At 33.6% G+C, this 14876-nt stretch overlaps 1 protein-coding gene across 1 annotated transcript in view; it reads right to left on the minus strand.

Annotated features, from left to right (window-relative positions):
* Nucleotides 1-380: 380 nt before the first annotated feature.
* Nucleotides 381-14876, minus strand: part of LOC123310336 (proton-coupled amino acid transporter-like protein pathetic) — a 32915-nt gene continuing 18419 nt past the window's right edge. Inside the window, exons 7-8 of the mRNA XM_044893804.1 lie at nt 1589-1767; nt 381-1489 (exon numbers count right to left, since the gene is read on the minus strand). Coding sequence (XP_044749739.1) covers nt 1081-1489; nt 1589-1767 — 588 coding nt within the window. The 3' untranslated portion in view covers nt 381-1080. The remainder of the gene's footprint in view (nt 1490-1588; nt 1768-14876) is intronic.

Here is a 14876-nt window from a genome sequence, read left to right on the forward strand (position 1 = left end):
CGGTTTAAATGATACAGGCTGCTGAAAAACCATAAAAAAAAATTATTTTTACTTTTATCTCACACACGGTTCCATCGAATGAAATGAATTTCGGAATATAGTTTTTCATTCACCCTGTATCTGAAATAAGGTTTTTTCCAAAAATTCGTTATGAATTATGAAATTGTTAGTACAAAGTGAAACAAAAAAGTTAAAAGGGGCCATTTGTTATATACCATGCAGAACACTTTTTACAAATAATTTCATTCGTGCGAAATTTCAAGTGATAACTTATGGCACTTATGAATTTCTTAATTTTTTGGTAAAAGTATTGACCTATTTCTCTGGATTTTCCCAAATTTGTCATATGATTATCTGAATGAAATAAAAGTCTCTTTTATTTTGAAAATTTTATTGGATTTCCATAAATTTTCATTGGTACTGCTTCAAAATGATTTATAAATTAGTTTATATTAGATAACGCTAAATCACAGTAGAAATTTAAAATAAATACATAATCAACTGATTCTTCCAAACATTCACTCAAGTAAAAAAAATGCTATTTTCCAAACGTGATAGTTACCACACACCAACAATGGAGAGTGAGGCCATCACATCTGACAGGTAAATGGAATTTAAAATCAATACTTATAAAAACCTATATATCTGAACAGTAAAACTTTTCGAATAATATAATAACATTGTATTTATTATGCTTTGTCTCAAATCTCTGAAAACTGTGTATATTTTGGTACTATGTCCTCATTTCGAGATCCAAAATGAATCATTTTATCTGATAGTAAAAAATAATTTCGAATTTCTGACTAAATTATCATTTGCTCCTCAGTTTCACAGCCATACAGTAGTTCATCCACTGTTTCATACTGTGAGGTCGATTTTTGCAAATTAAAATTAAAAATTATATGGAAAATCTGTAAAGACTAAGGAGCATTATACTGGAAGTATCCTCATTTAACAATGAGAGAAAAATTGTCTAATAATTTACTCATACAATGAATAAATAAAAAATGCCCTTGTGTTTGGATTAGACTTCCATTTAGGACCAACATAAAGAAAGGAAATTATTTTTATAATAAGTTATCATTTGTACATCGCGATAATATCATCAATCGCCGATTTGGAACCAAATATCAGAGCCAGAAGTCCTGTAATAATAACAATAACATTTTTTACAATTTTCCAATTATACTTTCCAAAACCCTTTTCCCAAAACACTACGACTTCAATGAAAACTGGAACGATAAGGCCGAGTATGGAGAAACAGAAGGCACCAATCAGCCCTACAAAGGGCGTTATAGCCGGTACTGCAACAGCCAGTAATACGCAAATAATCACCAATATCGTTCTCATTCCATAATTAGCCACAGTCTCGAACTTCTGGCATTTATCCTTGATTCCATTCCAGGCGATGTCTAGGCACACGTAGAACTGAAGGCCAAATGTACAGAATACTGCCAGTCCGATCAGTATTTTGACGATCTGGGCAGGACTGCAAAAAGAAAATTTGCCTTCAGAAATTGATTCAAGGCAAATACAAACTATCCCCAACATCGCTGTTGAGAGTGAGTATTTTTATTTAAATACTCACATTTCTCCTGGTGTTAGATCCAGAGTTACTGATCCTTGGACATCAGGACCGAACTTCAAGTATCCGAAAAATCCTATCAGGATATATACAAGTGTCACGCCACTCATGCCTTGATTGAGCACACCACAAATGCCGACGAAACTTTGGGGGGTTTTCATGTTGTTTTCCAGCGGCATCACCTGAAATAGAAATTTTTCAATACAGTCGAGGAATAAGCGGATGTAACGAAAGGGTCGGCAGAGTCACGAAGAATTCAAGAATAGATGAGACTATCAGATAAGTTTCTAAAAAACCAAATAACTGGCTCCTAGGTGAATCTCAGAACTGAGCTGGTGCACAGAAGGTGTTATTCTTCATTGTCCTGATGTTTACTCAAAATGATTGTACGCTCAAAGGCATATATTTCCTCATTTGTCAGTGCAGAAGCTTATAAATACCGCATCGATAAATAAACTGCTCCACATGAGTTAGGGATATTGCCTTAAATTGCAAAAAAATTTAGTTAAAACAAGATTTTTGTGATGAAAATTCATATTAATATGATTTCAAGTTGCAAATTAATTTTAGCCTGTAGGTCTGCAGCATATACGGGGAGGTTAGGAAAAATGGAGTAAAATAACGAAATTTTATTCCCAGAGAATTCAAGCATTTTAAGACTATCAATACAATGTATGGCCTGCACGGGCATCAATAACAACTTGACATCTTTTTTGCATACTACACACGAGGTTGTTGAATATTTCTTGAGGAATTTAGTTCCATAAACGGGGCAGCAGCTCTCTCAGATCATTTAAGGATTCTGGGATAGGTTGATGATAATCTAATTTTCTTTGCAGGGGCGTAGCTACCGCGGTATCAGCGGTATCGGTGATACGGGGCCCCCAGGCTTTAAGGGCCCCCGAATGTCTGTAAGCAAAAAATTCCTAAAATATTATCCAAAACCTCTTACAGGTTTTACAATAGCATTTTTGAGAATAACTGCTAAGACAACAGTTCATTACACCGAATTTATCATTCCGATAGATACGAATACTCAAAATCTGAAATTCAGAAAATTCGTGCCATCAAAGAACTTTTAGAATTAGTCCTGATAAAATTCAGTAGCCTTGCATCCAGTTTTCCGGACGTTATTACTGCATGCCTTTTATTTTTGACCCTTCCGGTTACAACTGCAACCGCTGAAAGGAGTTTTTCAAAATTAACAATCATAAAAAATTATCTGAGGACTTCTATGGGACAGGAACGGCTTTCAGACATGTCGTTATTGTCAATAGAGAGGGAACAACTTAAAAAACTGAAATCATCAGCTATGGCTGATTTGATAAATAGATTTGCTGAAATAAAGGCTAGAAAAGTGTATCTTTAATTTTTTGTTTTGTTTGTTCATTATTTGTTTGTTTATCATTTTATGTTGTTTGTATATTATTTCGCTATTTTCGCATCAAGTATGAGTTAGAACTTTTAATTATAAGTACCTACATATAATTATTTCGATACAAATCGAACATTTTTTGCTACTTTTATTTTTACTTCACCCTTCCTTGGGGCCCCTCAACACATTTTGATACAGGGCTCCTCTAAGGCAAGCTACGATACTGTTTCTTTGGAGCATATCCCATGCATGTTCTATGCAATTCAAATCTGGGGAGTGCGGAGGTATTGGTAAATGTGGAATACCAAGCTGCACGGTGCGGTCTAGCGTTATCGTCTAGAAATTGAAAAGTTTCACCAATAGCAGCGTGAAAATTTGGCACAACATTGTCAATGACATGCTCCCTATAGTGTAAGGCGTTCATATTCCCAGGACAAATGTGTAGATCTGTGCCCCGTTGAAACATATCCCGGCCCATACCATAACACTACCCCCTCAGAATGGATCGACTTCTTGGACGATTACGGGGTATGCGTGGGATTGTCCATACCCTTATTCTTCGAGAATCTGAAAATCGAGGTCTATCAAGTTAGCCCGGAAGTTGTGGCATTTCGGAGAGAAAAATTGTTCAATGAAAATGCTAGCAAAGTGCTGGCGAATGCTGAAGAAATTACTGAAAAATCACATATAGATTAGGAAAAATCGGAAATTGAATTTTCCGGGCCAACTTATGTGCAGCCCGGAAAACCCAGCATTTTTCATCGATATTTCGAAAATAGTAAATGCTAGCGAAATGCTGGCGAATGCTGAAGAAAAAACTGAAAAATCTTATACAGATTTGGAAAAATTGAAGTTTGAATTTTCCGGGCCAACTTATGTGCAGCCCGGAAAACCCAGCATTTTTCATCGATATTTCGAAAATAGTAAATGCTAGCGAAATGCTGGCGAATGCTGAAGAAAAAACTGAAAAATCTCATACAGATTTGGAAAAATTGAAGTTTGAATTTTCCGGGCCAACTTATGTGCAGCCCGGAAAACCCAGCATTTTTCATCGATATTTCGAAAATAGTAAATGCTAGCGAAATGCTGGCGAATGCTGAAGAAAAAACTGAAAAATCTCATACAGATTCGGAAAAATTGGAAATTAAATTTTCCGGGCCAACTCATGTGCAGCCCGGAACACCCAGCATTTTCCATCGATATTTCCAGAATCGAAAATGCTAGCGAAATGATGGCGAATGCTGAAGAAAAAATTGAAAAATCTTATATAGATCGGGAAAAATTGGAAATTGAATTTCCGGCCAACTTATGTGGAGCCCGGGAAACTCAGCTTTTTCCATCGATATTTTGAAAAAAAGCAATGCTAGCGAAGTGCTGTCGACTGTTGAAGAAAAAACTGAAAAATCTAATATAGGTTTGGAAAATTTGGAAATTGAATTTTCTTGGCCACCTTATGTGGACCACGTAAAAGTCAGCGATTTTCATTGATATCTAGTTATGTGCGAGCGAATGACCAGTACCACTGGTCGAAAAATGGGTGATCAAATTCGCCAGGGCACTTTGTTCGAAAGAAAAAACCATTTCGATAAACAGCTTTATTGCTCCAGCAGTAAGACAATCCGTCTTTTAGTTATTAGTTGGCCGGGACTAAACAAAACGATTCATTTTTCCGCTATTGATGTTGTTTCTGTTAACTCCAAAATACGACATTTTTACTCATCGAATAATATAGCATATGTATGAGTTCTAACAGAGGTTAGTGTAACGGGGTACTGATAATTTGGCATGAGATACAAGAGCTTAGATCTGGAGAAATAAGATTCTTGTAGCTCATATCATCGTAATTTCCAGCGTGAGAATATTTTTCCGTGTACTTATGCTATGGTCAATCCCATATTTCAACAGTGGATTGTTGAGGTCAAAAGAATTTTTTTTTCCTTCACAATATTTTCCTAATCGGCCCGGTTCAAAAGATACAGGCTGTTTAAAAAACATAAGAAATGTATCCTTGGTTCTACCTCACAACCGGTTTTATCGAATGAAATGAATTTCGGAATATAGTTTTTCATCTATTTGATGAACCTTTTTGGGACACAAGGTATCACCTTCGTCTTCCTGTTTTTTTTTTCTCATTATGACCATTACGTGTACCATAAAATTACCAAAAATTCAAAGAACCCAACATTTGAATCTAAGCTGGACGCTATCTAATGAATGAACGTTTTCTAAAATAAGAGTATTCTTCATATTTTCTCGTATACTATGTCGCAAAATCAACAAGCTTATTGATGTTATGGAGAGTTGGAGCTGAATGTATGAAGAACAAAACATTAAAAACGTTTCGAAACAAGGAGGGAGACTATTATTATTCTGAGAACACTAAGATCTTGTGAAGAAAAAGCAGCATTCTATTTAGAAATCTTTATGTTTGTAAATTCTAGTCAAACGCAAATCATGTTGAAGTAAAATTGACGAGAATGGAAGAAAATTGGATGGTAGTGGTAAAACCGATGATTCTTCATCGTAATCCAGAAGAAAGTAAATATAGCTGATAGATAAAGAATGTTGAAATAAAAATTTTCAAAACACGTGATGAGGTTATTTGTATCCTTGAGGAAAGATGCAGAGATCTAAATATCTCATTATTAGAAAAAAAAAGGATTATAATTTTCAAGTTTTTGTCTTAATAGTCATAATAAATATTCCAACAACTGATTCAAACAATTTATGAAAATAGAGTGTTTGAGTACATTTGGGGTATAAAATCAGAAACAAAATCAGAAACAAAATATTTATAAATATAAATATATAGTACAAACAAAAATTAATAATTTCAGAAAAAATGAGAAACAAAAATATATATTCTTAGCAAGTATATATCAGGAGGGTTGTTGACACTTTCGTATCCTCATGAATATGACGTTCAGCTTTCTTGTTCAAATCGTCGTATTTTTCCCACTTTCCTCTTAATCTTTTTGCATAAGCCACGAAATGTCCTATAGAATCCTGGTCGCCCCCAATTATTTCTATTATCCCTCTCAAATTATAAGTTCTTTTCAGAAGAGAAATGCAACTTCTAACTTCCGACAATTTGCAACATTGATCTGCTCCCTTTTTATCTGTCCATTCCATGCATAGAAAAAAATCATTGATCGTATATGCTATTTCTCTCGACATCCTCCTACATTTATGGCAAAAGATTTTTCTCTTCGAAAGGGAAGTTTCAACACTTTTTTCGACATCATCCTTACCACTGACTGGTACAGAAGCTGTACGAATTATCTCTTCATAGTTACAGCCATTACAGAAAACCCTAGCAGTTTTACACCAAGGTAAAAAATTGGTTTTCATTAAATTCGTTAGCAGCTCTGTAAGGGTTGTGACACACGATATTACCTTCAAATTATTAGGTAAACTTTGTTCTTCTTGAACTGCTTTCATAAGTTTACATCTCAATTCATAAACTTGAGCTGTCATTTTTCCAGACACTAGTTTCTGGACAATGGAAATTATGTAGTTTTCAGCAATTTCCTCACCTTCAGACCAGTTCTGGATTGTTGATCTGAATTCAGGCGAATCACAAAATGCACTACTTAAAATTTGTAGAAGAGAATCTATGGCACATGTATTTGTGATGACATATTTTGATCCATTTATTTTTATTGGTTTCAAATCACTTGCATTAGCGTTTCTCAAATGGGCAATTGGTATAATTTGAGTTTTTTCTGCAAGATTGATTAAAGCCCACTCCTTCTGCGGTTCTAAATATGATTTTCTAGGGCGTTTTTTCTTAACAATACCCTCGCCTCCCCAATTTTCAATAGATAAGTCCTCTTCTATAGCTAATTTGTCACAATTTTCCGATGGCTCTGAAGATATTTCAACAGTAGTTGGACCTGTTGAAACTTTGGAACTAGCAAGACGCATTACTCCTTCGATGCTGTCGACATGCTTTTTAATCATGTCGTCTACCCTAATGGGTAATTGAAAATTATGAAAAATTCGGTTTTTTATATTATGGAAATTACTTTCTACGCTGGCACTGGAACAGACTGTTCCACTATTTTTCGAGATAGGTGTCATCACTGCTGTCCAAAGCGGCAATAATTTACACAAATTGATTATTGGTTTTATAATCTCTGGCAAGTATTGCATATTATCGTGATCCCCATCGTTCTCTTCCTCAATTGCCGTTTTCGCTCTGTCCAAAATAGATAAAGACCAAGTTTTGAACTTCGATTCGCAGTCATCATATTCAAGAAATTCCGTATTTGCTATGTCAGCTCCTTCATCCACGCAAATATTTTCTAAAATTATTTTTTCTTCTGTTGATTCACTTCCGTCCGCAATCAGATTTTTTAGAAACTCTTTTTTCCGTTGAGATAGAGTTGGTTTTCCTGATTTATCTGTTCCATCAGTTTCACTCAAACATACCACAAATATTGCAAAGAGAATATTTTCTAAATCTCTTACATCAGAGCAGAGAAGAACTTTAGTGAGGCTTCTAACGTAAAATTGTTTCGTTCGTGATCTTTGATTATGTAATGGTTTCAGTTGGACAAGTAATTTCACAACATGAGCTACATCACATCTGATGAATGTTGGTATGTTTTTTTGGATTCCATGAAACAACAAGTTATAGAGGTTATTAATATATTTGGTGATATTATATGACCCTCCAAATGATTTGGCTATTCCTGAAAGTAATGCCAAGGACATATCGCAGACAATTTCTGTAGGTGTTGCGGCCCCATCCCTTTTCCAATTATTCAACCAATAAGCAATGCTATCTGCGTCATGTCTCTCACTCAACATATTGCAAACAGAATATTGCATTTTAGTTGAAGGATCTCTTACTGCTATATCATAGAGAAAAATTGCACCTGATAGACTGTTGTCTGGTCGTTTGAGTTTCTTCACAATACCTCCAGATGCATCTATTGTAATTTTCGAAAATGTATTCTTACAATATTCATTATATACATGTAATTGTACGGTAGACCAATAATGAAGAAAGAAACGATCTATGCCAATATCTTTGATGTACATGTTGTATGGATGTGAAAATTTGAAATTGAATATCGACCAACTTTCATCCTTATCCATTCTCATGTTTCGTTTCTGTTCATAAACTGCTTGTCGTATCACACTTGCGGATGGTAGGCTTGCTGGTTCATAATCTCCGGGGTTCATCATATTTTTGGCTAATTCGTTTCTAAAATTGTTTGGTAAATTTTGACTCGTCATAATTTTACTCACCACTTCTTGCCTTAAACTTCCTTTCAGAACCCTTTTTTTTTGTGACAAATATTTCGGAAAGGGCCTTTGTATAATGCATCGAAAATCATTCGGCCATCAAAATCTGGTACGTAACTTGCCGTACATTCCAAACTTATTCACATTCTCTGCACGATCCTTCAATTTTTATATATTGATTTGTATTATGAGAACTATAAACTTGAGCTCGTTTGAATGAAATAGCACAGGGTAATTTGGTCATGTCCCAGAAATGGGACGCAAATATATTAGTCCATTCCATAGGCTTCAATACTTCATATGATTTCAAATTCCTTCCAAAAATTTTGTCGAATGGTCTTATTGAAGCCCATTCATCTGCAGATAATACAATTTTGAATTGAAGACTTGGTATTCCAATGCTCTTTTCTTCGTCACTTTCCAATTCCTCGACTTCCTGTTCACTTGTCACTCTGTACTTTTGGGGATTGATTTGATATTTATCTTGTAATACATAATTGTATAGTGTCTTTTTACTGATACTAATCTGATGATCATTATATAACTGCTTCGTTAAATTTTCCCACAAATTGTGTGAAGGATAAACAGGTTTTCCATTACTTTGGAAAATGAATTCTTCTCTGCTTTCCAAGAGCTTTTTTATTATGGAGTGTTTGTTTTCATCTGTAAATAAATAAATTATATGTATATATATATATTCTTTTGAAATAGAGTGTTACAAACTTTTACAATCTGAAAACATTGGAGCGGGCGTAAAGAAATGGCAACAAGTGACAGATCCTAAAACCTATTTCTCGTTCCAGATCTCAGTGTAAGCAGAGGAAAGTTGTCAACGAGGTACCATACATATCTTTGTATGATACATGAAAACAGAATAAATACATTTTATGAGGGATATACCTACTATCCACTGTCAAATAAAAATAAAAAGTTTTTTCTGACTTAACAGTAATGAAAACCAACGTTTCAATATTTTGGGACCTCAAAATAATTAAAAAAGAATCATATGAACACGGGTCCGCAAATGAGCCGTTTTGGAAATATGAGCGATCTTCGGTTTTCAAAATATTAACTACTAGCGCAACCAAATACGATAAATTGCAGAATTTATTCGATTTATTTTTCACATCTAGTATTTTACAACTGGATTTTTCATGAAAATTTTGATTTTTCTGAGGATTGCGTGAGAATTGTTCAAAATTTTTTTCTCGAAATCAATATGATATACGACAGAACTACAACTACATTTTTTCAAATTAACAGTGGGTGACGAAAAAAAGAGTTGAAAGAAAACAGTGCACAGTGTTTCAGAAAAAATTCACCCTGTAGATTTGCTATCGAAATCGGCATGTTCCAAGGTGTTAACTTTCCATTTAAATACTTCCAATACCAAATTTCAGTTGGATATCTTTTGAAGTGTATCTGTTTCACAAGTGGTCTGCCAAAGGCTAATGGTGAATGCAGCTCAAATAGGCCTTTCAGGAAAATTGATTTTTTTGTACTTTAGGCCATTAGTTTCGGAGATACAGGGTGACTTATGGATTTTGGCAATTTTCGATATCTATAACTTGGAAATGAGTAGGTAGTCCGGTTTTATTGAAATTTTGTGGGCTCGTTGACTTCCAATAACCCTTCAAGATGGATAATGCAATCTCAAGATTATCAGGACAGTCCTCAGAATATTGAGATTCATCTTTCAAATATCAAAATCTATATTTTCTGGATCAGTGGTGAAACTTTGGTTTTCAGAATATTTTGCTAATCAAATTCTATTTTCACTCTTTATGACACACTTGTTCCAAATGATAAACGAACGAACGGAATCATATTGCATGCTTATTTTTGAGAATACGGTCCTATTTCCAATTATTTAGTTATAATTTTCATTGACACCTGCTAATATTTTGGAAAGCAAAAGCCCTCCCTTCAATTATTTTTCATTTTGCGACACCAACACACCAAGTGTTTAAGAGAACGTTGCCTAAAATATATATTTTAGAAATTATTTATTGAATTAGGTATCCTTTCGAAATTATCAAATTAATGGCGGGTAAGTACGATCAAGGAAAATATGTTTTTTGTGTGTTTGCTGTACAATATGAGGAAGTTCTCATTGCTCAAAAAATATAGATTTTTTGTACAGGGCAAATTTTTATGTCTTAGTACTACAGCTTTTAAGCCGGAGAAGAAAGACCAAATCTGATACCCCATTCTAGTTCTCTTTTTCTGAGGAACTTATAAGAGTAGTAGTCATTTGTGGCCATCTTTTTTTGTTTTAGAGTTATAAGCGAAAATTGGAGAAAACGGCGATATAGGAATGAATGGAATGAATTTATATCTCCAGTGATACTGATGATACAGCTCTGAAATTAAAACATTACACAGGCAAATTTTTAAGTAGAATCCAGTGGCGTGCTCGCATTTTCAGCAGGATTTTTAATTTCGAAAATGGTAACTCTATAGATTTCTGTGCAATTTTTTGAAAGCTAAATTTTTACTTGTTTCAAAATTATATAACATCATTTGGTTTGAATTAATATAAATAATAGAAAATGGTCCTTTTCTCAATATTTATATGGTTTCAACCTTTGACGACCACAGAAAATAGACCTTCCAATAACAAGAACAGACTCCTTCCGGCAATGTCATTCTTTCTTTGCTTTTTACCAACTTTCACAGAATTTGAATCTAGGTATACTTCATAAATTTTTATAATAATGAAAGGACTAATACAAGAAGAATGTGGTAATCATACGATTATATATTTTTCCATGCTCATCAAAAGTTGACACCATAGAAATATTGAGAAAAAAGGTTTTTAATGATTTTCTATTATTTATATTGATAAAAACCATATGATGTAATGAATTTTTGAAATCAATAAAAATTAAGCTTTCGAAAAATCGCACAGAAATCTAGTGTTCCCATTGAAAAAATATAACTTTGGTTCAAAGCTTCGTAATAAAAATTCCTGCTAAAAGGCCGAGCATGCCATTGGTTTCTGCATAAAAAAGTGTCTGTATAATATTTTAATTTCAGAGCTCTATCATCAGTACTAGGGAAGATATAAATTTATTTCTATATCGGGATTTGTCCAAGTTTCGCTTATAACTCGAAAACAAAAGAAAGTGGCCACACAAATGACTACTAATCTTATAAGTTTTTCAGAAAAAGAGAACGAGAATATGGTATAAGATTTGGTCAGTCTTCTTTGGTTAAAAAGCTGAAGTGCTAAAACATCGAAATTTGCCCACCTCTATATATTCACTATGTGAATTGATTTCCAAAAAAAGAGCAACCTTCATTTTGCCTAAATTTTTTTAATATTGAGAGAGTTCATATTTAAATAATACATTTTTCAAATACATATAATTTGTTAAATGTTTATGATTCAGATTGAGGAATAACCGAATAGAGGGCGTTTATTATTCAGATTCTTGGCAGGTGACATTGAAAATTATAACTGAATGAATTGAAAACAGCACTGTATTCTCAAAAAGAGAACTGAAATATGATTTCGTTCGTTAGTTTCTCTTTTGAAATAAGTGTGCAATGCAAAGTGAAAATTGAATTTGATTGAGAATTATTTGTTTCCTTCAATTCTGAAAACAAAAATTTTTCAACTGACCCAGAAGATGTAGATTTCGATATTCGAAAAATAATCTCAATATTTTGAGTTCTGTCCTGATAATCTGTAGATTTCTTGTGCCATCCCGAAGGGCTATCGGGAGTAAACGTGACCACAAAATTTCATCAAATCGTACCACTCGTTCTCAATTTATGTATGTATACAAAAGGAAAGAAAAAGAAAAGGTAGACACTATAAGAGAAAAACTTAAAAAAAAATTCTAATTTCAACACTCTGTATCTCTAAAACGAATCGTTTGCGGTCCTATGTCTGTGAGACTTCTTTTCCTAACACTACTCCTCATTCCGTTTATATCCGCAATTTAGGAACATCCTGTATAGTTTTTCATGGAACTGCTCAACATGATTTCGAACATTACGACAACTAGGGATGAATATTAGAAAATAATTCTTGAGATGCTGATTATCTCGAAAACTATTTACATATATTTTATAGGTGCAAGGACGCAGTGAGTCAACCTAATTTTTCAAGAAACTGAGAAAGCAATATAGGTTTCTATTTGAAAAACCAAGTTAGTACTTGCTCAGAAAAAATAAAAAACCTTATATTATCATTCATATATGAATAACAAAACTATTTTTGAAAATCAGATTTCTATGAACTTTTTCGTCAGAGATATGAGCACCATGCAACAACTAACAGCTGAATAACCCTGCCTTCTTGGATCTGAACTCTCATATATTGAAAACTTATCATTTCACACATTTACAAATTTCTTCATTATATGGAAACATAAAATACATACCTGCCATAATATCTAAATAGCACCCTTTATTCAAACTTCACAAAAAAGTACAACACTATTTCGATTTTTATTAAGGTTATGTTCATGAACGAAGGGAAGTGAGAGTGTATGTAACCCGACAAATACGTGGTGCGCATATCCAAGAAAGTAAGTCGGTGGGTAGGTGACCAAATTAACACAGTGCGCATATCCAAGGAAGTGGGAAGAAGATAATGTCATATCACTGGAGCATGCCCATGAAACAGTTGCATGAGTTTCATTTGGCTTTCATTCAGCGAACAAATAAATACCTTTGAATCTGGTAGTAAGCCTATATTTACTTACCTTTCAATTAAGTGTTCTAATTTCGATAATTTCCTTACGACTGGACAGAATTCCAATTCAAAAAATCCCAAATCACGAGAATTTAGCAAATATTTACTTCTCATGGATGCAAATGATGAAATCTTCATGATGTACGCATATTTCCTTGAAATTATCCACACTCAGGATTTCGAACATACTTTGTTTTTCAAAGAGTTTTCATAAAATAAAAATTTATCGTAACCCGATCAATAGAGGACTCGCGGTTTTTTCTCAAATAATGCCTTCTATATTAATGTTTTTAAGGAATTATGTTTCATCACATGTATTTGATTCCTTTGTGAGTGTGGTGCATAGAAACTGACTTGCTAGTTTCATGAGATATTTCATGATATATAAATAAATGTATATATTATTATATATTATTAATTAATTCTGGAACGCCTGTACTTTTTTCAACCGGATGTGGCATTCACTCATGAAATAGAGAAGTTGTGGGAAATCATCATGCTGAATGGTTTATGGAAGAAATAGGGAGAGCTCAGTGCAAACGATACTTAGTATTAAACTTAAGTTCATCTCCCCATATATTTAACTCACTTCTTATTTATTTTATACTCACTTAATTATTTCTTCTATATGAGTATTTCATACCTAAACCGCGCTTTAGACTCATGTTTTGAGATCAAATTAGAACATCGAAAAATAACTCTGATTATTCTTATTTTCAACCGATTCTCGAAGCTGTTTTCCGTTATGAACACACTCAAGGTCTGCAAATTGCAAATTTTATGGATAGGGGAAGATGGGGCAATTGCGGACGCGGGGTAAAAGCGGACACAGGGATATCTACTAGATTCTTCTACCTGTGCTCAGTTATCATGACCCAGTGATCTAGTATCAAGTTTCAATCTTCTTTAGCGCGAAGAAAACAGTTACTACCAGTGATCGTTCATAGTTTTCAAGATAAGTCAATTCGAAAAATTGTGTAACTAAAATCTAATTTTGAGGCTTTTTTATTTTTATTTCCCTTGTAGTGTATATCGAGAAAGTGCTGTCGAATAATAAACAATTGATATCGATTGTTTTGTTTCAATAGAGATGATGCACAAATAACATTCAACAAAATATTGTACTAGAACTAGTATCAAATTTTTGTTGTATTATTTTTGAAATGCCATTTGGGGGAATTGCGAACAAGGCAATCACCCCAGATATGGTGAATAAAAAACAATAATAATTATTGTTTGTTTACAAATGTTTCGAAAAAGTATATGAAAGACGTACAAAAATAATTTAGCAACAGAAAAAAATGGACTAATTCTGCATTTTCTGCTAACTACTATTCCTTACACTAAGAATGTTTGTAAAATGCGGTAGTTGGGTACACGGGAACTGTTCAGGTGGAACATCGTCCGAAAAAGGTTTCATCTGTGCTTTCTGCAATTAATATTAACCCCAATTGAGTAAATGGTTGGGTACCCTAGACTGTTTGCAACTTATCCAACACACATCCGCTTTTACCCCGAATGATTCGGCTAAATACGGACAGAAAAAGTTTTGTATTTCTTGAAAAAAACATTTTGTTCATTAATCCCGTATAAAGGATAATTCTTTAGTTGATTAACCAAAGATTAATAAATTAATAAAATCAGACTGATAAGTTATTATCTTCAAGTGTTATATATCATTTTCCTTCAGCGTCCGAAATTTCCCCATCGCCCCCTGTATTTCCTGACTCCTTTACCTTAAGTAAAGTAATTTACCTACTTCAGAATTTTGAAGAAACATGCTGATCTTTCTGTCATAATATAAGTATTTCTGGAAAAGTATATCGTAAATTTTTACACTTGAACTTTTCCCTCGGCATCACTAGAATATTCCACATTCAATTGCTCCAGGATTCCAACAAAATGGGCTCGTTTTTTGCCCATACATTTTCCAAAAAACATAGTCATTTTTC

Source organism: Coccinella septempunctata, chromosome 1 (genome assembly GCF_907165205.1).
Source record: "Coccinella septempunctata chromosome 1, icCocSept1.1, whole genome shotgun sequence".
In the NCBI taxonomy this organism is placed as follows: Eukaryota; Metazoa; Arthropoda; class Insecta; order Coleoptera; family Coccinellidae; genus Coccinella; species Coccinella septempunctata.